General features: G+C 26.8%; 1 protein-coding gene across 2 annotated transcripts in view; it reads left to right on the top strand.

Moving 5' to 3' along the window:
- The window catches only part of LOC123297479, an 85,383-nt gene that overhangs the window by 35,660 nt on the left and 22,122 nt on the right, over positions 1–27,601 (top strand). For both annotated transcript variants that reach the window (XM_044879151.1, XM_044879152.1), the window contains exon 3: positions 14,830–15,083. In XM_044879151.1, the coding sequence (XP_044735086.1) occupies positions 14,906–15,083 (178 nt within the window). In that variant the 5' untranslated portion in view covers positions 14,830–14,905. The remainder of the gene's footprint in view (positions 1–14,829; positions 15,084–27,601) is intronic.

Raw genomic sequence — 27,601 nt, 5'->3', positions numbered from 1 at the left:
TTATTTTCTTTTAATAAATATATATTTTTACCGTTATAATTATGATTAATATATTGTCAATAATATTCATCGATATAAAATTGGACAATAGTACTAGTGGGATTTGCATATAAAACTAGCAGTTGCCCACCCGCATTGCTGGTGTTAATCGGTGTATTTGACTTCTAAAATTAATACCTTAAATTTTCAGATAAAAAAATCTTATTAATAAAAAAGTAAGCGCTATATTTACAATGTACCAAGGTATCAGATAGTTCTTACCGAGTGTCCCATGGCACCTCTCGTTCGTTTTTTTTACCATGTATATATGAAATATACCAAGGTATATTCAGTTTAGTCCCAAGTTTGTACCGCTTAAAATATTTGATTTTACGAAAAAAATTTTGGTATAGGTGTTAATAGAATCATCTAATTAGTCCATTTTTGGTTGTCCGCCCGTCCGCCCGTCTGTGAACACGATAACTCAAAAACGAAAAAAGATATCAAGCTGAAATTCAAGCGCACTCAGGATGTAAAAAGTGAGGACGAGTTCGTAAAAGAGCAACATAGGTCAATTGGGTCTGTGTAGGACCCATCTTGTAAACCGTTAGAAGCAGAACAAAAGTTTAAACGTAAAAAATGTTCCTTATCAAAAAATCAACAAGTTTTGTTTCAAACATTTGTTTATAAACATCACTGTTTACTCACGAGGGCACACATTAGATGAAAATTTTATAGTATGTATTAATATGGGATTATCAGTTATGTATGTGTGACATGTATGTATGAGTAATGAGACAAAGTAATCAACACTTTCTATACATGGTATTTTAACAATTAACTCAGTCAATTGTTTGTTTTCACTTGCTTTAACACTATTCAATACCCTTTCCTCTTCCAAAGTGCTTAATATTATGCTACTTAGTCTTTGTGTATTTAGCTCTATTGGTATGGAATAATTAATTGTTAAATATACCATCTTTATTCATTAATGGAATTTACATATACATTATAGATTTATTTTATCAATGGAATCAGAATTTGCATATAATGTTAAAAAAAATGTATAAACATTGAAATTGAACAAAACACCAACTCGAGAAAATGTTATGCAAATATATTTCTAAATGTGGGCGGAGATGTAAATTTTTTTAATTGTTTTGCATTCTGACACCATTGCATTATCTCTTATGATTTAAGTTTTTTTGTTTATAGTACTTTAATATTGGAAGAACAAGTGAAAACAAACAATTGAATGAGTTAATTGTTGAAATACCATGTATAGACAGTGTTGATTACTTTGTCACATTACACATCCATACATGTCACACATATATAACTGATATTCCCATATCATACATACTATACAATTTACGCATAATTTACGCTCTCTTTTTTTGTGTTACCTCAGAACTTTCGACTGGGTGAACCGATTTTGATGATTCTTTATAGTTCTTCTCTAGTTCTGACAACGGCATGACCCATGAGAAAACCATAAAAGTTTTAAATTTGCATTAAGTATGCACGACAAGAGGACGAATAACTCCACGCCAACCGATTTCGATGGTTCTTTGCTTAGTGACAAATAAGTGTACTTCAGATTCACTAAAAATCACAAAATAAAAAAAAAAAACAAAAAGAAAACCGACTTCAAAAGAAAAACTATTCCAAAACAAATTAAGATGAACTAAAAAGTAAAAAAATAACGATAATATAATGTAGTTAAAATTATTTTGATTTTTCTTTTGAAGTCGATTTTCTTTTTGTTAAAAATTTTTTTATTGAATTAAAAGTATTTCATTTTAAATATTTTATTATTTTATGATATTTTTTCAGCCAAATATGCTTTTATGGATATTTTGACCAGAATCTTTTTTGTAAAATTAACACACAAATAAATTTCATAGTAGTTAAAACTTCCATAAACTTTATAGTTTAAGATATAGCTAATAAAAAACCTATTTTCGCAACCTTTGATAGAATAACCTTTTTTGCGCACATAATTTTCGCAGGTCATTCCTTGCATCCGAATAAAGATAATCCCGGTGAAAAAACTTTATTATTCTTGTTTAGTACTTTGTAAAAATATAAATACATGGAGTTTTGAAAAAACACCATACTCATTGGGCGGATAGAGTACACGATATTATTTTAATTAAATTTTCTACAAGATTATTCACCTCTTGACAAATAATGACAACATAGTTTGGTTAACAGTTGTTTTCTTATCAAAATAAATAATCTCACATAAGATTACCTATGTACAAGTTCGTTTCACAATGCATTTCATTTCAATGAGTTTGTTAGAGTATTTATTCAGTTTACATTAAAAATGAAACGGTTATTCTTTTTTTTTTTTTTTATATAAGTAATGACAAATACAATAAAATAGTTAAAAATTAAATAAAAAAATTATTGTGTTTAATTTTTAAATGACATGACATTACCCACGGTCGTATAATTGAAATGAAATTAAACTTTGTTTAGTTTAAAACTGTAAAATATGAATCTTTCAGAGTAAATACGTTTTAAAATAACAACTTCAATCATACGATAATTCATTTTGAATTGTCATAAAGAGTCAATTAAAATTCTTTAGAAAGTTTTTCAAGGAGATATAGGCACATAAATTGCCCGAGGACTACATCCTTAGACACAGACATATTATTTTTATATGTAAAAATTTATTGAGTTTGAAAAAGGTTTCGAAAAGTTATAACTCTATGAAAGCAGCTTTATAACATATACTGATACAGTAATGTATATTTCTATATAGTTAATAGGATAATATGCGTAAACTTAAATAAGTGGTTGTGTGTGTAGTGGCTAAAATATGTTCAGATTGTTATTTGCAGCCATGCAGTTATCGTTATTACTTACAGTTACTACAGATTTAGACTAATTAAATGAAGCAAATCTAACAAAGTAAAAGAAACATAAAGTTCTAGAAACAAAATGACGGATCATCTTTCGATCGAAAAGTATGAGAAAATAGGTTTTTCTAATCTAACGGCGGATCTATCGCAAAAAATATGTATCGTAAAAAGTTAAGAGCAAAAGTTTTTTTATTTTGTAAAAACCTACAAATGGCATCCGAAAAATGGCATTATTAGCATCAAAGTCCGTTAGTAAATTTTTGCGAAAATCTAAAGAAAGAACTAATTTAGGATATCAAGGTGTATAATTTCTGAGATTGATTACCCTATAAATTAATTATTACTAAGTAAATTGCAAAATTAAAAAATGTCATATTTTAATGGTTTTGCTAGATATGCGCGAAAAGTAATTCACGAACTTTGACGCTCATAATGCCATTTTGTAGGTTTTTACACAATACAAAATATTTTGCTCTTCTTTTTGCGATATAAACGATAGATCAACCGCTAGATTATAAAATTCGATTTTCTTATGTTTTTCGATCGATAGAGGATCCGCAATTTTTTTCTGCAACTTGTATTTGGATGCACTACCAAGGATATCAATATTTAACCTATAAATACTCGACCTTATCAATGTACTTTCAACCTACTAGAATTTACTTTTCTAACTCAATATCGTTTTGCTGCATTTGATTGGCCTAGTAAGTTATAGGAATCAATAGAATGTAATTCTAGGTATTTTAAATGTTACCATTTTTTACACACAATTTTACGTGAATTTTCGATCAGTGTCATTACCCCTATTGCCAAAAATAGGTAATAGGTACAGTTTTTGTCTTTTAACAATAAATTAATGTTAAGTTGAGTTATTGTTTAATATGGTAGAATCAAGAAGTTTGAAGTAAAAACAGTACCACTACTTTTTCAATTGAAAATTTTCGTTAATGCTATCAAATTTTTTCAGGCCCTGTGTAGATACTTAGTTAACAATTTTGGTATGTATTTATTTATAAAATTAACTAAAATCGCTCGATTTAAGAAATCATACACTTTTTCAGACTCTCTAAAGTAAATAAACTACAACTTCCCCTTCCCTCTCTGTTAAATAATGTAGTACATTTATGGAATTGAACACATATTTTTAATACATACAAGAGTTAATTTACATATCTGTATATAATGGTATCGATAAAATCTATTTTTAAAGAACATGTATGAATATGAATATATCTTTTCCGTATAGTAGTACTGTATAGATAGGTAGGATAGACACTTTAATATTTCGTACATTAAAGTGAATGTACTTTACGAACGTGAAATCATTAAAATATTTATGATGTGAAGATGAATTCTGTATATTTTTTATTTTACTGAAATGTAATGTAATAATGTGTATTACAACTCTACAATATATTTTATTTTTATACAATCAGTCAACCATTAAATCGGCCACAAATTTAAATCACTACTATAATACACATCAAAAATAATATTCTATGAAAATTTGAACAATACATTGTATTAACATCTTACTATAAAGTATACAAAATATATTAAACTATATTATGTTAATAAATACTGACTGTTTATGAAAAGACTGTATATGTTATAGGAAAAGTTGATTGTTAGTAAGAATTGACTCTTCCTTGGAAAACTAAAAACATCAGTAAAAGTTGATTCAAAATAAGTAAACACACTTTAAACCAACGCAACGTTGAGAATAATTTTGAAAATTAAATATTATATGTTATACATAATATTATTGAAAATGTAACATTTTCAGCAAAAATTACAGGGAAGCTAAAATTTGGCGTCTTACCAGTAATATTAATTGTAGTTTCTTTTCTCTAAAAATATATTCTTACATTAGGGCACAAAGTTTTCTTTCAGAATATACTTATATAGTATAGGAGACACTATAAGGTCGATTTTCAGCCATTTGATAACCAGTTGAGACATATTTTTATGAAATTTTATTGATTTTAAACATGTTTATCATCTTTTTTCTATCGAAAAATTTTCATGGCTATTTTGAATATAATTAATTTTAATTAAATTTTTTAATGAACGGTTTTTTTAGGCAAGCCTATACCAATATTTTCGTTATAAAATTATCTTTCTTCTGATACCAATTTCAATTGGCTAACAGATCAGTGTAGTTACTTATATTGATTTATCTGCTCATACTTGATGAGGTAACTTCACTAATCTGTTAGCTAATCGAAATTAATATCAGAAATGAAAAAAAGTCTCATCTCATCTTATCAAATGGGCGAAGATCTCTTAGACCAATAAGAAAACATTAAATCGTATGATTTGGTTTTTTTCATTATTCTGGGGTGGAAATGGGGCCTTATCGATATCTGTCCTTTACTCGTAAATTAATTTAGTTGAATTGTAATAATTATGTCTGATTCCCTGTTGTAACAAATTATAGTATACATTTCTATATATATACATTAGTTTATTAGTTTTTTTTTTACGGTAAGGATATACGGAAACTACTGTGTGAATAGCGTGAGTTTCACGTTAAGATAATTTGGAGTGGCTAATTACCGTGAACAGAATATTATCTAAGTTTTTTGAGGAAAATGAAGAGTTTTTCTCTGAGATTGCGTCCATTCATTGATTAACGTGTTGGTCATAGCTTTAATAAGGTCCAGCTCGAGTTTGCGGGATTTTTTGGCTTTATGGTTAACTCTGTGATTTCGTTCATTCAATGATCCTTAGAAAATTTGCGGAAAACTTACATAATTTCTGATCACGCTAATCATCTAATCGAAATTATGTTAACATGAGACTCACGCTAAACACACGATAGTGTTCGTATAGCTTCACCTTTTTTTTTTTATTATATAGTAATTTTTAGTATTTTTTTTTCTTTTTAAACTTTCCTATGTCTAGGCATTAGAACTACGTATAGTAATTTTTATTAAACTCTTTGAAGAACACTTAATAAAGGTTTTGCTTTTCAAATTTTTTTTTATTAGCTGGTAGACCGTTTCCTTACAGAAAGTCAACTTTTACTATCTCAAGATAGGGAGAGTATACTTTAACTAGCTATAATTAACTTTGACTAGTACATGTTGATCAAATTTTCACAACACTTTTCGGCTTTATTCAACATTTGCTGAAAAGACCAGTAACAGCCAACGAAACTATATTTTCAAATTTTTCCTAATTTATACAGATATCTAATATATACTATTGTATAATATTGCATTATTGACGTTTTTAAATGTTGCTACAAATGTTATATAATAAATTAAAATAATCCATTTACGATAATCGTTTAATATTTTAAAAATAATAGCCGTAAAAATAACTGCACTATTTAATCTGTTAAAATATAGATGATTTTAATTTGAGCATTTAATTTGGCACAATTAAAAAGAATTCAACTATGATTAAACAAATTGTACGACATTTACTAATTAGTGAAATTTAGAAGAAAAAAAAATGCAATTATAAATACCAAAATTGTTTAGTATTACATATGCGCCAAATTATAATTTCACGGTACTATTTAAAAGAACAAAATGAATAAATACAATTCAAAAAGTGATTTTTATTAAAAAATATGAACCGCTAAATAATTATAATTCATTTAAAAATCATAAAACATTAAATTTTTGAACAACAGTATCAATTATATAACTCGTAGTTTGTTGTAGTACACTTTCAGACAATACATAAAATAAATTACTATGGTTATTGTAATTTTATTAAAAAAAAAAGGAATTTAAATTGTTATATTCCAAAGAAAGTGTATAAAAAATTGTTTCATATAAATACATAATATAATTAAGTTGAATGTAGGTATAAAAGTAGCGTACATTATTTTTGGACTTATTTGCAATTAGTCCTACTAATAAAAAAACTTCAAAAGAAAAACTTTTCCAAAACAAATTAATCCTCCAAAAATAACAATAATTTTAACAACATTATATTATCGTTATTTTTTTACTTTTTAATATACAAAAAGTAAAAAAATAACGATAGTATAATGTAGTTAAAATTATTGTTATTTTTGGATTCGATGTCAGCCAAGGAAACAAATCCGACAGAACAGCTTGCTACATTAGCTTGCACCGACTCCAAAAATAACAATAATTTTAACTACAATTATATTATGGCTATTTTTTTACTTTTTAGTGCATATTAATTTGTTTTAGAAAAGTTGGTTTTCTTTGTTAAAAGTTTTTTTTTTTATTTTGTGATTTTTAGTGAATCTGAAGTACACTAGCTAATTAAAACTTAAAAAAGAATCATCGAAATTGGTTGGCGTGATATTGAGTTATTCGTCCTCTTGTCGTGCATACTTAATGCAAATTTAAGACTTTTATAGTTTTCTCACCGAAGCCGTTGTCAGAGCTGGACTAAAATAAAGTGGGACCACACGGGCAGCACCAGCTTTCAAATAAATAAAGAATCATCAAAATTGGTTCACCCAGTCAAAAGCTCTGAGATAACACACACAAAAAAATACAGTCGGATTGATAACCTCCTCCTTTTTTGTTTGAAGTTGGTTAAAAAGGGTTAATTGAGATAGCTGTCATTTTTATGATATAGGCCCGGAAAATTATTAATGCGTTGAAAGCTTTAACTTGATGAATATCTTATTCGAATAATTCTTATTTCATATTGTAATAAGAAGATAATCAACCATTGCTCAGTCTTGTTACATTATCTACACAAATTTTTGACCTTTTGCAAATAGGTCCAAACAATATCCACTAGCTTTACATCTAAGATGTAACAAACCAATTAATACAAATATGTTAAAAAAAGTATAAATAATATTTTATTCTCTTTACAACTTAGGCGATCTGGCTGCTGTATTAGAGAATTCACATTAATTTTTTTACGCCAATCTGGGTTTAGGATAGGGTATTTTGTCTCTTGTGAATTTCTTATTAGGTCATCCCTGAGAACCAGGGATGACAATATAAAATAAACACAAACAACAACTTGAATTTGATAAATTTTCTTCTTATAAGAAACGATTGAAAATCTCTAGGTACAAAACCTTAAGAAATAATGACATTGAAGTTTTAAATCCAATGATCTCCATAAATCGAAATTCGTAGATTTTATCCGAAAATTTTGTATAATTATCACAAAGTATTTCGTTAAAATAGCACAGTTATTTATTATGCTTAAATAATTTTGTAAAAACAAGTCTATTTTTCGAAGCTGTGACAAAACTTTTTGCTGTATAAAATTTAAAAATCATATTTTCTTAAAATCGCATAGGACTGACATAGGTAATCTGTATATTTCGGTGTTTTGGACGAATTACTGGAATCTATAGGTATCTATACTAATTTTAAATTAAGTCATAAAAACACATTTAACTCTTCAAAAGGTCGGATTAACTCGAAATTTGGCATACTTATCAAGGACCAATGACGATACAATAATTTAATATAATTTGTTTGATTATCCTGATAAGGATTTTCAGGATTAACGATTTCCATATCTTAAAATATATACATTTACTTGCGCTCCCACCATATTTATACTGAATTTTTGATAAATAAATAGTAGTCTTAAAAATTAAAAATAGTTAAAAAAAAACTAAAAAACACGCTTTTGTAACTAGCTGAACAAAAAGGTAGATAATAATTTCTTTAATAAATAAATAAGATTCAATAAATAACGTTTAATTAACTGACTGTCATAACTGTTATCTATATACAATATACAAGCTGTTTAACAATTTTTAGCTTTAATAAATTCATTTAAATACCACGGAAATCATATATGAATCAATCTTATTTATTTATTGTTAATAAATAAGGGCTGACTGACCTGTTCTAACGTTTAACTGACTGACTGTCATAACTGTTATCTATATGTAATAAGTATACAAGCTGTATAACAATTTTCCGCTTTAGTAAATTCATTTTAGTACCATGTAGAACTTAATCGTTTCGATAGCATATATCTGACCGCGGTTTTATCGTTCACTTGACTGGCCACAGTATGTGTGTGTACACAACTACCATAATCAAACCTCAAATGATTATCTTTAGTAAATTCAACGAATTTTTTTTGGCATGGCTCTTCCATTATAACTGGGTTTTCAACTATACTACCTAGTCTAATATTCTCTATCGTTTATACATATTATCTACACATATGTACAAAGTAATCATTATCTCTCACCCGTGCGAATTATTTTCTCTTTTGTTTTGGTTACTTTTAATAACAATTTTATAATGAATCTTTTGTTTAAACAATTATTTGAAAAATGTGTTATTTTGAATGTATATATATATATATATATATATATATATATATATATATATATATATAAATGGTTTCACTTTGACAGATCATTTGTTGTTATAAAGTTTTTGATCATTCATAGATTCTTTATACACTTTACACAGACGTCAAACCTAATATTTAGATCGTTTACAACGATTGGACCTGAAATCAGAGAACCAATGCTCTTAATAGTGGACTCAAAAAATCGAGAAAAACACAAAAATAAATTATCTTTTGGAATTTGATGAAACGCGGTGGATGGGGTAATTTTGAATAAAAAGTATAAAAGTCAGGTTAATTTAATGATTGGATGCAGAGTTTCTGAGATATCGCAATATTTTGATCGATTTTAGTCCGTATCTCAAAAACTATTTGACCAGTCAACAAATGCACCCGATTTTTGTACTTTTTACGTACGAAAAAATCGAGAAAATCGGAACAAAATTTTTTGTTTTGAAATCACAAAAGTACAGTACAAAAGTGAAACTCAGTGGATTGAGTAATTTTCATCCAAAAAGTATAAAAATCTGGTTAATTTAATGATTGGACCTATAGAAAATTACAATGTCAGCGAGTATCACGGGCAAAACTTCATGTTCAAAAAAGTTTGAAAAATTAAAATTGTGAACAAAAGGGAGGATAAGTGAGAGCTGTAACGTGATAGTCTTTATTTTAAAAAGGAGAAATTGCCCAGCAAAGCGAGCGGGTATTTGCTAGTACAACTATATTTTCATTGAGCATGAGCTTTAGAATCTTATTTTGACTAGACCAATCTTATATTGTTAGGTGTGTTATTATTCAATACAATCAATTAAATAATAAAAAAGTCTGTTACCTATCCAGATGCGGTATACACATTTGTGATACTCATAATTAGCTAATGATACAATTTTTACAGAAAAGAATTGAAAGTTTTTTATTTTATTTTTTATTATCTTATATTTTAAATTATTACAGGCGTGGTGATTTGTTGTTTGAAAACTTACAAAAAATGTGGGAATAGAATTTAAAATATTTGACATAGAATATGCATACCATACATATAAATAACAAGTGAAAACAAACAATTGACTGAGTTAATTGTTAAAATACCATGTATAGGCAGGGTTGAACACTCTATCATATTACACATACATACATGTCACAGATACATAACTAATATAAATGATATTCCCATATAATACATACTATACAATTTACGCCTAATTTGCGCCCTCACGTGTAAACAGTGATATTTACGAAAAAATGTATCAACTAACGGTTTACAAGACCCAATTGATCTTTGTTGCTCATTTACGAACTAACTTGACCTCACTTTTTACGTCCTGAGTACGCTGTAAAAATTTCAGCTTGATATCTTTTTTTGTTTTTGAGTTATCTAGTTGACGGACGGCGAACAACCGAAAATGGACTAATTAGGTGATTTTATGAACACCTATACCAAAATTTTGTGCGTAGCATCAATATTTTTAAGCGTTACAAACTTGGGACTAAACTTAATATACCTTGGTATATCTCATATATACATGGTACAAAAATAGCTGTTCTGTGGCTATGCTATAAGCCTAGTACATTTCTACTCTTTTTTTTTCTTGAATAGTTTTATAAAATTTGTTATGTAATTTTGATAATACAATAATTATTTATTTTTATTTTTGTAATCAAATCAATGAATCTTTTAGTTTAGTGTTTGTTGGTTGAATTAAAATATTCATACTACACTGATTACGTAAATAACTGGTTAGGTATAAAGAATTCTCTGAATATAACTTGTTTTGTTTTTAAATTATTTATTGTAAATTGATTAAATGTTTCAAATGTGAGTTAACTTCAAATATGTTTTCTTAACTTTATTCACTTGTTAAGAGTTTTGAATTTTCAAAAATACTGTAGTGAGTTGCACTGACTTAATATTGTTAGAATTTTCTATTATATTTTCTAATTTTCACAAGTAGAAAAATAAAGTGTCATTGTAGTGTTATAAGAAGATCTTTTTCTACTGAGAATAATAAGTTTTGTACACAATTACATTGGTAATGTTCTTTAAAGGAATTTTTAGAATTGCACGAAAAATAATTTAGAATTCTACAAAGCGGAAGTAAAACTAAGGTGAACTCCTCGTTTAAAAAAGTCTGCCTATCCTTAAGGCTTAGAAAAAAATAAAGTTGTTTGCCAAATTTCGCAAACTACCTTAAGGCTGTGTGCAAAATTTCGAAATATTACTTTTCGCCGTATGGGAGTATCAGCTTTTTGGTTGCCTTGTGTCACCGACTTTGCTGTCGATTTCTTAAGTAAGAAAAATATATGGTTCACAAAATTTTTCTTCGGTTTTATCTGCATTAGCATTTTTGTCCAGAAAAAGAAAAACTATAGTAAAGGGAAAAGCATACTCTGGATCTAATAAATTTTGACTAATATCAGTCGTACAGGGTATCCTTGGAAGGTCTTTGACGATGTATCAAGTGTGGTGCGATACAAATAAGTTAACTGAGCCTAAATAATCTTAGGAAAATGATTCTTTGTTTTTTTTTTTTTTAACTATACTCTCCTTAACTTATAATTTTGAAATTACCTTTGTATGTTTTAAAACGAAATAAGTAAAGGATTATTATTATTAAACGGACTAGCTGACCCGGCGAGCTTCGTACCGCTAACTGTCGATTCTTTTTTTTCACCCGGCATGAAATGATTTCTTTTAAATAGACGTTTTACCACAGACAATTTATATTTTACCATAGACAATTTGTTTTTGAGTAATGTTACAATAGTATAAATATTGATAAATAGACATTAATATTCATACGATATTAACGTCACTCAGTTGTATTGCTTTCCCGGAACCCCTTTACTAACACTTAAGCTTTATGGTAAGGTATTAAAGTTCAAATTGATTTTTAATTGTTATTACGAATCTTCTGTATGGAAAGATAAATAAATATTGTTGTTTTTTAAGTTTTTCCCTACGTAAGAACCATCCTTGTACTTCAAGGAATATTATAAAAAGAGAATTAGCGAAATCGGTTCAGCTGTTCTCGAGATTGGCGCTTAGCAACACATTCAGCGATTCATTTTTATATTATAGATTATATTAGGATTATAGTAACGTTAATGGAAACGAACATTAAACTACACGAATTCATTAAATTTTATGAACCATTAAAACATAAACCACCAGAATAATATGCGATTTAGAATTAAGATGTTTTCTATTTGTTCAATCATCGTTTTATTTTTTGTTCACATAAAGAGGAAATATATACATAATTCAATTTTATAAAATGGATTTTTTTTTTTTTTTTTTTGCATAAGCACTCAACCATTTATTTCCTTACCTATCCACACATACATAAGTGGTAAATTTTTTTTATTTGTTTATTTATGAATAAATATAAAAATATGCAATATAAAAAACGAAAATATTTATAACTGAGTTTATGTAATCAAAAAAAAAAAAAAAAAAAAAAATGCAAGTAGAAAATATGATTGAAAAAGTAAAAGCTACCGATACATTTTTTTATTTTACAAAATAATAAATACATTTTTATTTTGTTTTATTTCAATGAATATTGTATTAGTCTTTAATTAAATGAATAGGTATTTAAAGAATCCATGTGCATAAACAATGGCTATATTTTTCGAACTTTTAGTATAAAAATTTGAAAATTTCATAATATTTGAATTAAAATTATCAATATCAATCTGGTTTTCACATCTAATGACACTCTGAGCAAAAATTATATGCATGTTTATATGATTTTTTATTATTTAAATATATAACGGGCTGTACAAGATTATAACAAAATATAAATACATATAAATACAATTCAATTGAAATAACAATTAATATATTATCATATGATTTGTGAATAGTATTTGTATTTACATAAATTTCAATGTACTTGTTATATACGCAGCACTAATGTTACACAATACGTCAAATGTATAGCTACAGATGTACTATAATATATCTGTACTAAAAATAAAATAAAAATTTAAAAAAATTTTTGATTGGCAGACTAATAGGCAGACTGACGGATAGATGGGAATGGATTAATTAGATATATCAAAAATATTCCTTCATCAAAATTATGTATCTACTACTTACTTTATTGTCAAGTTTCATTCAAATCCATAGTAGTTTTTGCGTGCAAGCATAACAAAAAAAGAAACAAAGTCACTTTCCAATATAATATCACTTTTCATTGCTTGGGGTGAAAAGTTGGTATAACCCAATATCACTTTTAATTCATACTGCCTCGATGATACTTTTTTAGCTTTGAAGTTGTGGGTAAGAGAAACCGATCCTATTAATGAAAATAAAATGTTGTTAATTTGATTGAACATTTTTATTGTTCTTCAGTAAAGTATGTTTATATTAAGAAATAAACAAAATAAACAATTTATAAAACCATATGTTATTCTTTACAATACCTACAATACTTTTATTTATGAATGGGAATAAAATAAAATCTAAAGGACATTTTGAATACAGTATTTATATCTATAAAGTAATTATATTGGACAGTAATTAAAGTCTATTGTTTGGTTTGAAATTAGTGTAACACTTTTTTTTTACCAATTCACTGTTTGATAGACACTCAAGGTTGATTACTCTTGAAAATTGATGTACGAATCAAAAGATTTTAGATAAAATTCAGAAAAAAATAGAATGCATTTTAAATTTTAAGTTTGCTACACGAAGTTTAATATGCTGCGAATCAGAAATCTTATACTGGATCAATTAACCTTTACGTTTCGGGCCACTTCATACAGGAACTTGCAAAATAAGTTTCCATCCATTAGACATTTGGCTTAAATCATCAGTTTTATTTTATTTAATAATGAAATTTTTCATGCAGTCAAACAATCAATCTTCGATAAATCGTTAAAATAAATTTCTAGCTAGTAGCTTATTCGTGAGACGAAGAAATGTTACTTTGCATAACGATATTTAGGAAAAAGAAATAACTTGATTATAAACTGACAAATAAAATATTCGCAAAAAATATGTGCATGAAAAATATCCACGGATAAAATCCCTCCCTGACAAAGAATCCATCAATGAATATAAACTAATAATTAGGGAATAGTTTCCATAGAGTCTGATGTATTTTGAATCATTACTGTACAGCATCGGCACTGAATTGAGAATATTTTATTAGAATGCGTGAAGGCTGAATATTGGCTGTCGATATGGTTTTGTTTTCGATTAAACTAAAAGTAAACTAATGAAAAAAACATTTTTTAGACTTTTTTTTTGTTTTTCGTAATTTTAAAGACTCCTAGTAGAAGCAAGCTGCCAATTTTCAACTCTCTATCTGTTATGGTTTTGAAGAAAATTGACACCAAAGTTTTGTCCTAATTTTTGTCCTTACGGATGACGTTTACGAAAAAATGTTGTTCGTAGCATCGATATTTACGACTTAGTATTCCTTGCTTGGGTCTAAACTTAGTATTCCTTGATATGTATATATTACATATATGCAGGGTTTAAAATTTTGACTCCGACTGTGTATTTATATGGTGATTTTATACTGTTCTATATATCATTTTTGGTCATGGGGATAATTCTTCGGTGATCATTTAGAATTACTTCTGATATCTTACCTTAGAAATCGAACACTAGATTAAATGTATTATTTTAGGCTAATTATAATTGTAAAAATGCTAAATTCAATTTTTATTTTTGTTTCAGACCTAGAAAAATCTTCAATGAAATCGCAAAATAGGTGATTTTTAACTGTGGACTTTTCACAACATACAACAATAAAATGGGACTTTGTTACCGATGGTCAAAAGGGCGTATATTAATTATAAATATATGGTTATGTTTTTTTATAATACATAATGTAAATGCACATGTTGCATTAACATTTCCACCAGCTAGAAAATATGATCTCGATTTTCTAGATAATTCTAGAACACCTCCACCATGTGGTATGCCAAAAGGTATGTATCGTATTTAATAATTAATGTAAATTAAAAAAGTAGAGGAGAGTCGAGTAATTCAGTAGCGCATTACTAGTAGTACGAGCGCCAAGGCAACTTTAAACTTGTGGTTGGAAATATTTATACCTTTTTTTCAACTTTGATGATGAATTTTGTTATAACTTCATGAATGTAGACGCAAAATGAGACTACAATTTTTCAATACCTGCCTTGGTTTTTGCAATATCGAAAGCTAAATGGTTAAATAAAATTTTCAATTTTCGATATTTTGAAAATTACTCTAGATATCGAAAAATTGTATTCTTACTTTTCGTCTTATATTGTCAAGTTATAACATAGTTCACCATCCAAATTGAAAATACATACTTTTTTAAATATGTGTCCCCACTACCTTGCTTATACATCCTTAATTAATCGGGCACAATGAGTTTTTATTTTCAAAAATTTATTAAGGTTTTAACTTTAATTAAAAAAATTTTTTTTTAATTTCCACCGACTTGTTTTGGAGAAATTTATGAAAACATATCATCCTTCTACCGTTTTCCCATAAGACCAGTATTAAATATGCCTACTTTTGAAGTCATTTATTTATTTAAATAATCGGACAGCTCCAGTAAAACTTTCAGAATTGATTTTGACTTAGCCCAACGACATGTAAAAAAAATTAAGCCTTTTATCCACAATTGCCTTGGTGCTCGTAGATCCTTAATGAAATATTATTTAAAAGATATTGTGTCGTATAATGCATAGTTAATTCTAGGCGAGGAATTCGTCATGTCGTCCTGCTTTTAGCATATCTCGAGAAGAATTTAAAAAAAAAAGAAGCCCTATTCACTCTCTTATACTCCAAATCTATTTAAACTAATTATGTGAGTAATGTATATAACTAAAAGTTTACGTTTTTATAGTACAGAAAGGAAAATTAAAATTGCAAAACTTTTTTTAACGTTTAAACATCCGGTAAATTGCGCTTTATTTTCAATAAATCAAAACTTTAATAAACGTAACTGCAGTATTTGTAATTATTTAAAAAAAAAAAAAATAAAATAATAACTTAATAAGTACAATTACACATATTTATTTAAACGGATATCCTTTTCTAATAACCATTAAAGGTGTCTGTTTTCTTCTATCTATGATCGATAATGATCAAATATATAAACTTTCTAAATTAATTTTTTTATTTTCTTTCTTCAATTTTATAAAAAGATATCTTAAAGTTAACTAGTTTTTTTTAATTATAAAATTCATTTATAGACCAGTAAAATTATTTAATAAGGTTCGAAAGAATTTTAGTGGAATTTATTTATTGAGTAAAAAGCTGGATAACGCTTTAGCGAACCATTTTGGGTGAAAATACGTACAATTAAAGTTTGAAACGGTACAACAGAACATTAAATTATAAGAACATATAAATTTAAGCGATTTAAATTCTAAGCTAAAATTGTGTACATTATATTACATAGTTACGAATTTTAAAATCGATAATGAAATGCAGACTAATCCAGAATAATCGCAGAATAAACTTAATTAACTCCATAAGTAGATGAATTAAGTATACTCCATTTTTTGGAGGCGGAATACAACACACAAAAGCGGTGTTCTGGTTTGCATACAATTTGTTAATAGTTTCTGAAGATTTTTTTCTTTATTACTACCGGTGGTCATTCTCAGACACTACAGATACAATTTTTACATGTTACTAATAAAAAAGTATGACCTTTTAGTCAACTGCCTGGTCTTAGTCGTCATAATGATAATAATCCAATTTAATTATGTTGTTGGCAATACTGTGTCTTGATAAAGGGGTTTATCTGCTTAAAAGTTGATAAATAGGTGTATGTGTAAAAAGGTGGATAAAAGGTTATAATTGTAAAAACCTTTCGTCCGTTTACATATCTCTAAAATATGATTGTAAACTAAAAATAAAATTCTCTGTCGATGCTTTGCGTTAGAAGATTACTGTAGATATAAAAATCGTAAAAATCAATGTATATTTGCGTATATTTGCGTTCTATAGCCAAATTGTATCAAAATATGCTGCGCCAAATCATTAAACTCCTTCTTTTATAAATTTAAAAGTTTTTATGGTAAGGTAAAATTTCAAAATATCAACATACAGTCTTTTTGATACAAATGGGCATTTCGCTTCACTTTTATGAACTACTTACCCTTGTATGACCATAAAAACAACATTTGCATTAGTTTTATTTTGTATAGAAATCATGACTATTTGCAGTATATGATTTGAAAGTCGATTCTTTTTATTTGCAAACTTAGAGAAATAGATATTATACAGGAGTAAAAAACTTAATAAAAATCACGGTAAATAAGTGAATAAATTGATCGATGATGAGGCGAATGTAATTACACAGAATACAGAGTCGTAAATAAATTATATTTTTAAACAATTACATTGCAGATGTTGTCAGGGTCATAATAATATTATTTTTATAAATATAATCAATGTTTTTTTAAAAAAAAATAATATTATTATTTATTAATATTTTTTATTATTTCATATTTGTTTCATAATTTACTTAAATTATTAATAATAAAGTGATGATATTAAACAGTGTGTATGTAAAATAAAAAATTTTATTTAATTGCACTGAGAATTTTGTTTATATTTACAGCATGTTAAAGGATAAACAAATTTAACGGATGATAAATTATGAATATAAATTTTTATCTAGTTTCACCTGTCCTTTGAGTCGATTTTTAGTTAAGGATATGGTTAAGGATTGGCAATGGCTTCAAAGCGTTATTGCTCACAAGGAAATTATTGACTGAAGTCGGTACTAAAAAATGAAATATTTTTTAATGTTTTGAGTAGTAGGTTTTATTTTTTTACTTTTTAATGAGTTTAAGTGTAAGATTTGAACGTGATTTTCAACCACTTCAAAATGTCGGATTGAATTGAATTTTCGCACACTTATCAACAAGCAATGACAATACAATAATTTAATAAGTTTGTCCGATTATCCTGATCTGAATCTACAGGATTAAAGATAAACTAAAAAATCTTCGATGGTGGAAGCGCAGATAATATTCCATTATATTAATATATAATAGTTTAAGAAAACTAAAAATACACGCTTTTGTAACAAGGTGAACTTAAAAGTAGAAAATAATTTCTATAAGTTCAAAAAAAAAGAGTGATTAAGAAAAATGATTTCGTCGTAAAAAGCGTGGGGTGATTTATAAGATCACTCTAATCACTCAATTTTGTTTTCTTGAATTTATAGAAATTATTTTTCACTTTGCAGTTCAGCTAGTTACAAAAGCGTGTTTTGATTTTAATACCAGCTATATTTGTTTCTAAGTCTGTATAATGGAAAAGGAGGCTCAAATGTGTGATCAGAGTCTACAGATATCTTTGTTGATAAAATGTTAAGAACAATTTTTCCAAACTTTCATAAGATTTTGCTATTTTTCTTTAGATATGCGTTATATCATGTAAAAAATATAGTTTTTCCTTAAAATTTTGTTCACGATTTTCGTAAACATTTTGTACAGTTGTATATAAATACCTATATTGTTCAATTACTTATAGATACTAGGTAATTATTTATGAATTTGATAAATACATGACCTTCTCTATGATCACATGAAATATATTTGAAGTTTTTTTGTGTTTATAAAGATGGTATGTTTAAGATGTCATTGACAGTTTATTAGATTTAGTAAACACAGATACTTATATTAGGTACCTATATAAAAAATTTGTTACTGTAATGAGAACTATTTCTTAATTATTATTAAATCTGCAATTATATAATTTAAATTCAATTATCCAATCACGTATTATGTTTATTAAATTTTTTTATGTATTTTCAATTAAATTTGATTTTTTAAGTGTGATGATTGTTTTTATTTTTTATATTTATTATTGACTTATAAATTGGCGATAACGTCATTCTGTAACCTTAAGGTCCAGTAATATTTTTCGTTAAATACAGGTACTTTCGATCATTCTCTACTGTGAATATTAATTTAAAGGTCAACTATACACGGCCTGATTAATACAAAACATGGAAGTTTTTTGGAACTATGCTTTAAAAGCGTTATTACTTATTCATTCAACCTAGAGATAAGACCTAAGAAGGGCTAAATGATCTATGTACGGCATACCATCCCCAAGTATCACTTAAATTCATTTTGTTAAAACTTTAAGAGACTCTTTAACTAGAAAAATGATTTTCATGGACTTAGGAAAAAATAGACCGAATAAATTTCTGCAATAGTGTCCCATTTTTGAACGCTGGGGTTAAAAACTTCAGAACCCAATAAACTCTTCCATAGTCGACAAACTAAACCCAACCAACTAGTAATTACAACAATACTCCGGGTCTATACACAATTTTTGGTCTATTTTTTCGGTCTATTATTTCCGGATCTATTTTTCCCGATTTTTATACTGTTTCATAAAAAAACAAATAACTTTTATTAAAAATATTTTTTCATATTTGTACCAAATTCGTTGGGTTTTTTTAAACATATTTTTACAGTAAAAAATTGTGTACATCACCTAGTTTTTAATATTAACAAAAAGCTTTATGCAAAAAGCAGAACCGATTCCTTAAAAGTAAAAAAACAATTTTACCGAAACTTACGTTTTGACACTTCGACGCTAACAATATCCTTAGTCAACTACAAAACGTTATTGCTCACATGGAATTCATTGATTGCATTCGGTACTTTAAAATTACTTTTACTTAATGTGCATTTATTTGCAAAAAAAAATATTTTGTACTTTTTAGTAAGTTTATTCTTAATTTTCCTTTTTTATGTACCAAGTCACTAAATCGTATTAGTCCATATAACAAAAATGCTTTTGATGAAACAACTACGGGACCGCCTGGAGTATCCACAATTGGCGGAGAAATTCGGCAAATAATCATAAAAAATACATACAGTCGAACATAGAACCTCCTCTTTTCGAAGTCAGCTAATTATATGAGATGCTCCTCGGAGGCGGTATACATTAATTAATTAACCATTCTAAATCTTACAAATGTAAGGTTACCAACTGAAAATTAGTAAAAAATCTAACCTGATTATAATCTTATAGCACTAAGCTGTACTATGTGTGTCCACACAGCTTGAAAGTTAAAATTATTTTGCTTTACTTGTTTTATGTTAATGATATGTAAATATTGATGCTTCCTGCAATAGTTTAGTTTAATAACATAGTGTATTTTGATTTATATAATTTAAACAATTAGCAATTATATTAATATGTATTACACTTATTTCTACATTGTTATTTATTGACTTAAAATGTAATATTTGTTTAATGAAACGAATCAAATTTATTATAACATTCTTTTAATAATTTTTTTACATGTTGATTATAATGTAATATGTGTTACCACTGTACGCAATTGTAAACTAAATTTCTTTCGAAAATTTCAAAATTAAAGTATTTTCTGGAATGTTGTTTTTCTAGAATGTTTCACAAAACCACTAGTTGAAGTTAACATGAAAAAAATCAACAAACTTTTTATTACAGTTTTGGAGAAAATGAGCACCAAAGTTTTTTTCTAAGTTACACCCTATCGGGTTAACAGTGATTTTACGAAAGAATGATTTAAGTAAAAGTTCTTAATTTTTTTATAAGGAATAACTTTTACATTTAAACTTTTGTTCTATCTCTAACGGTTTACAAGAAGGATACTTTTTCATTTGATGGAATGAGCAAAAAAATTTCATTTTAAAATTGGCATATCTTGGTCAACTTTGAAGATAGGAAGTTCAGAAAAAAACGAAAATATGTAAAAAACTGATTAAAACTCCCAACTACCCCCCAAAAAAAGGGGACTAGGTACACCCCTGGGAGGTCGACTTTTTTCGACAAGTGTTTACATTCTAATAAACAACTGTGGAAAATTACAAAGATGCATTAATTTTTCCTTTTAGATATTTCCTTTATTTGTACTAATATATGGTATCACAATGGGTCCTATGGCCTAAGTGTGTCTCTTGTGAACAGCCAATATAACTAAGCCTAATCTCCGTTATTCACTACTGGCTTTTGCAGCCAAGTCATCTATTTTACGAAATACAAAATTGGCGCACACTAATCATTAGTCATGGGCAAACGTGACTTAAAGAAGTCCCTCGGACTTTCAACTTAACATACGAGTATTACAGTGTCAACCTAAAATACTAGTAAGACAGAGAGACAACATTTTTTTTTCTACTTATCTCATTACTATGAGAGAAACTGAGATAAGTCGGAGAGTCGTATACCCGTCTTGCTTCCTCCTCTATGAGCAATGAGGACTTGGATAAAGAGCCACAGAATAAAGTTTATAACACACAATAAAGTTATAACAATGGTGACTTCGACTTAAAATAGCTCGCCCATGTCTGAATGGCAAATGCTCAAGAACACATATATACGTACATTTTTTACCCGACAGTAGATTTTCACTAAAAATATATCAATCGACATTCTATTTGATAAAAACAACGAAATTAAATGATGTTTTGACATTTCACTACCAAAAAGAAAAAAACAATATTCTAATGAAAGTAAAATTATTAACAAAAGAAATTTATGTTAACCAAAAAAATAAATAATAAATTAAAATATAAGTGAATATACAATAAAAAAAAATTGTAATTAAATTCAACTATTTCATTGTAAAAAAAAAAATAAGTGTGGACATGTAGACCAACCAACAAAAATTTACAAATAAACGCACCTTTATTTAAATTTCTTTTGGTTTGGTAGGATGGGTGGACATACTCCATGAACAACAATGAATGATTCAACATGTAATACCAAAGAGTAGTATATAATAGTAAGAAGAAAATATACCTACCTGTAGTAGTATAATATACTTTCTTTTTTTATTTTAGAAATTTTTTATATGATAGACTTGAAGATATGTTAATTGCTATATTAATAATAGTAATTCAGACATATTTATTTATTATTTGTGTAAGAGAAAATTTATAAAAATTAATATTACTTAATTAAATTAACTTATTTATATGTAAAGTCAATATATCAGTAATATTTATTAACACCTCTGTATATTGACGACAATTTAGTAGCTACGTAATAGGGAAATGATTTTTGGTAAAAAATTTATAGAAAAACATTAACTAAAAGCTAAAATTTACCTAAAAGTTTTAATATAACTTATTCTAAATTAAGTAGGGTTGCCACCTCTAAAATTTAATATTTCCTCTCATCGCCTTTACATTTACGATTTTTCAAATAATATTGAGAAAAAAATGGAGTTAGGATAATTCTTAATTTTTATTCATAATAATTCAAATTTATAAGAATTTGATTTTGAAAGCTAGGTTCATTGTCATACCCGATCGAAATTCAAGGTTGCTTTTGAAAAAGATTTTTGGGTTCACCTGAAATACAAAAGATGTATTGTTTTTTCAAGTAGCCCATTTTTGAGTTTTAATTATGTAATTTAACGATTATTATTTCAAGGTTGGAAAACAATCTAGAGAATTTATACTTTTGTATAGAGACAAAGATAAATTCGAAAACCACTTCAGCCAGCAACAGTCTTCAGAGTCTCCAGCTCGAAACCAAAGAAGTGGCATCTTTATAAGAAGATCTTTTTTACTTCGTAGACAAATGATAAGAAAGATTGATGTGTATGAAAATATTGGAAAAGTTTTAAATTAAGAAAATTAAAATTAAATAAAATGTCTGAAGTGCCTTTACTCTTTTATAAAATATATATCTAGTTGAATAAGTCCTTGAGAGAAAAGGGAACACTTATAAGACCACCTTATAAATATTTAGGAAAAAGTTCGCCCTCCGTATATATCTCTAAAAAATGAAAATGATTTCACGTCCATAGTCCAACACTCGACTTATTCTACCATAAATCAATTTACATAAATTAATCAGTGTGATTTGTTATGAAGAGAAATGGGAAGAGGGGTAGTGTTAAACTTCCAGGAAGCTTATATCCTACAGTTTATTCAGCGAAGCGCATAAATTATTTCAAACTTTTTATTATCTTGTATTTCGATTTTCGCAACCTCTTTTTTGTTTAAAAGGCTTGATTTAATTTTTGAGGAAGTTGGACTAAGTCTATCTTTATTAATCGTTATCCGATTATTTAAATAAATAAATGAATTCAAAAGTAAACATATTTAACATTGACGTTTTATGGAAAAACGGCAGATGGATGATATGTTTTCATAGATTTTTCCAAAACTAGTCGGTGAAAAATTTAAAAAAAAATATTTAAATTGAAGTTAAAACTTAATAAGTTATTTAACATCGAAAACCAAGGCAGATATCGAAAAATTGTTTTCTTATTTTTCGTCTACATTCATGAAGTTTTAACAAAATTCATCATTCAAGTATAATAATAAGGTATAAATAATTTCAACCCTAAATATAAAATTTCCTTGGTGCTCGTACTAACTTAAAGGCTCTCTAGGAAAGGAAAATGAAAAAAATTTTAATTTCTCATTTTTGTGGATCTTAAGGAGTCTTTTTTTTCGGTTCTTACTAAAAATCATAAACTTCTGTTTGAAAAGCTCAAAATTTTACGGGCAGTTTATTGAACACTCATACCAAATACATTATAATTTGATTAATAAATTTAATTTGTATATAGAGGTTTGAATGAGTATTTTCGTCAATTTTTTTATGATGTATTGCATTTTAAATATTATAGTACTTATTGGTGTCAAAATTTCTCAAGAATTGTTCTATACATAAAAATAATAGTCAATTTGGTAAGGTTCATTTGATAATCCATTATTGACTACAGTATATGTAAGAATTTGATTTCAAGACAAACCAAATCTAGTTTTTTGTCGTACCTATATATTATTTTATTTTTTGATAATATTAATTTGTCAAAATTTGTGAAATAAATCATTGTTTTTTGTATCACTTTTTTTTATGCCAATAAACTTGTTTTAAGAATTATTACAAATTTTTTATAGTTTTTTTATACATACAAAAAGTGTGTTTGTTTAATTAAATGACACTTTTTTTTTATTACGACATTTATTCTTAAAAAAATGATAAAAATGTCGTTCAATAATAATAATTGATTATTTCTTCAATCGTGATGATATATTTAAAAAAAATTATTATGTTTTTTATACTCAAGTAGATAGACCAGACATTTTCTAGTGAAGCCAAATATTTTTCAATGAAAAACTTGAGAAACTTTTCGTAATATACTACATACAATCCAATTTACGATTTAACTACATTATATTATCGTTATTTTTTTACTTTTTAGTGCATATTAATTTATTCATATATTCTATTAAGTTTTTCTTTTGAAATCGATTTTCTTTTTGTTAAAATTAATTTTTATTTTGAGATTTTAGTGAATCTGAAGTACATTAACTAATTTGTCACTAAAAAAAGATTCATCGAAATGCAAAGCGAACTATTGAGTTATTCGTCCTCTTGTCGTGCATACTTCATGCAAATTAAGACTTTTATGGTTTTCTCATGGATACCTATGTCAAAACTGGACCAAAATGATATGAAGCCACACGGGAAGCACCAGCTTTCAAGTAGATAAAGAATCATCAAAATCGGTTCACCCAGTCGAAAGTTCTGATGTAACAGACATTAAAAAAAAATACAGTCCAATTGATAACCTCCTCCTTTTTTGTTTGAAGTCGGTTAAAAATTCGAAGCACTCGCAAAAACAAAATGCATTAAAACCATGAAAAAAAATGATACAATGAAGATTAAATTATAGAGTAGGTAACTTAATAAATCATGTTTTGGTATCCTACTAACTTACAATACAAGCAAGTATAATTTGCAATAAAAATATCTACCTAATAACGTAAATTTCAATGAACTTTTCGAACTTATGTCAATTAATCTGTTAACCACAATACATACATTAACTAAATTTTAATATCAAAATTACTTTTAAGATCATATACTTCTTAAATTACACACTGCGTAAACAATTGTTTAAAAAACATAATTATTTTAACTGATTAAACCACGTTGAAATATTATAGGTCTTCTTGTCTATAAGATCTGATTATTTGCACCGTGCGTGAGTTTTAGTGGAGACCATTCTTTGGAAAACACTATATTTAGGACCAATATATACAAGCTTTCACGAGAGAATAAACCAATTTTATTTTCATACTTTACTTTTTAATGCACCTCAAGCATATTGAACAGAGGATGAATCAGAGATAATACCCAGTAAAATTATATATTTCAAAATTATATGATGAAGTGTATATAAAAACTGAAACTTTCAAAAGTACCAACCTTATGGGTGAGTTTTTATTAAACATATAATACATGATATGAGAAAGTGTTTTAAATAATTTAAAAAAAAATTTTTATATAATTAAAATAATTAAAAACATCCGATCAATTGCAATATACCAAAAAAAAAAATTAATGTCAATATTAATTAACTAAGTATTGAAGAAATATTTTGTAATTTGTTTTTTGTGAACATATCTGTGGGATTTACGTTCCAAAAATGTATGTGTAATGAATGTCAATAGAAAATCACAATGTTTACTTACATGCTAGCGAAAAAATCACAGAGTAAAACCACTAGAAAAATTCGCGAGTAATAACAGACCATTTACAATGTTATAGACACAATTGTGATCACTTCCCCTATAGGCGATCTCTTGGAGATCCTCCAAAAAAAATGTCTAGCGGTGAGCAATATATCTTTGGTTTGGATGATCCAAAATGAAAAAATCCATCCAAAATCCAAATTTCTTTAGTTGATAGATGAATGAATTCAGGTATTAATCAAAGGAGTAGTTAAAATTATCATTTTTAACAAAATTGCGGCTTTCAAAAATTACAAAATTCGTTATAAAATTTCCAACTTCAAAGTGGTCTAAAATATAGGAATAATTTTCAGAAATCTAATTAGTTCGATTAATACTTGGCAAAATTATCTAAGAAAATTGTGTAAAAATTCTAAGCCAATCAGTCGAGCCGTTTCGGAGAAATCTTGCTCATCAACTTTGAAAATGCTGTTTCGAGTAAAACGCGTTTAAAGTTTCAGATTGCTCATTTCACTTTTTTTAACCAGTTAGAATTTTCAAAGAATCGATTCTTTTTTACAATTCTGGAATGTAAATATATTTAAGTACATTATCGGAAAATTTTAAGTTGATCCGATAAATGTTCACGAAGACAAACGCATCAAATAAACAAAATTTTAACTGTTAAAATTAAATTGCGGAAATGCAAAAAAAAAAAAAACAATTTGAAAATACTAACCACTTATAACCCCTTAAACTTTCTTTGATGTTAAGTATAAGTGAAATCTGGAGCAATCTGTAGACAACTATTTGAAAATGACCCGAAATATTTCAACGTTATCCACACTGTAAAAATTAATTCCAAAACTCAGCTAGAGAATAAATCCTAGAAGAGTCTTTAAATCACGTTATTAATGCCCAAGGAAAACTACATGAAAAATATTATATTATAGAAAATAATAAAAAGTTAATTTTTAAATAATTTATATTTCTTCGGTTTTTTATTTTTTTTTATTTTATACATCTTTTCAAGTCGTTATCATACTTTAAAAAAATTTTTTAAAATAATATTTGGTTACAAATTTGAATTGTAATTGGATAAATAATTTTGTAGATATAACAAAATATGTAGTGGAACCTTAATTAAATTCTATTTTTCAATTCAGACATTTATACTATTATACATTTATTTGCGCTTCCAACATATTTTTCAAACTGTCCCTTGAAGCAAACATGGATTGTCTCAAAATGAAATTTCTTTAAAGAATTTTTCGCACACAAACCTTTTGGGAAGAACATATAATTATATAATATCTAAATATTCGCATGCAATATTAAAGAAAAATTATAATATTCGCGTGTGAATAGACGACATAGCGTATAAAAAAAATATTTATAGTGCATATAGATTTAGCAAGACAAACTGTGGACATTTATTTCACAAGAGAGTAATAAAAAAAATGTATATATTTGTATGTTAGTATCAGTATCAACTAATACGTGATGCTATTTATATGAATCGTGAAATGTTTGTAAATCGTATTTAAACACCTTTTAACATCATTATTATTTTATTAATTTTATCAATAAATAATCTAATATTAGAAAATCATCAAATTATGACATCAATCATCAAATATTGACCATTTCGTAAATATTATTTATGAAATAATAATTATATGAAATTACTTTTTTGATTACAACGAAAATTTTCCACAAAGTTTAATAGCAATAGAATATTCACGTAATTAAGATTGAACCAGGTTCTTCGAAGATCAATTCTGTCGCAATATTTTTGCTCAGATTTTATAACGAATTTACCGAAAACCTGGCATACCGTTTACCCTGGGTACTATTAACCGACTTGTGAATTAATTACACTTACGGTTAACTAAGAATTAAATTATAAAATCCATATTTTTAATTTCTTATTAATCAATTAAAGTCACAAAATTTCCTGAAGCTCTGACGAATCGAATGCCAAAAACCGCATTCAAACCTGATTTACT

Source organism: Chrysoperla carnea, chromosome 4 (assembly GCF_905475395.1).
Source record: "Chrysoperla carnea chromosome 4, inChrCarn1.1, whole genome shotgun sequence".
NCBI classification, from domain to species: domain Eukaryota; kingdom Metazoa; phylum Arthropoda; class Insecta; order Neuroptera; family Chrysopidae; genus Chrysoperla; species Chrysoperla carnea.
This window is presented reverse-complemented; position numbering and strand designations above follow the sequence as displayed.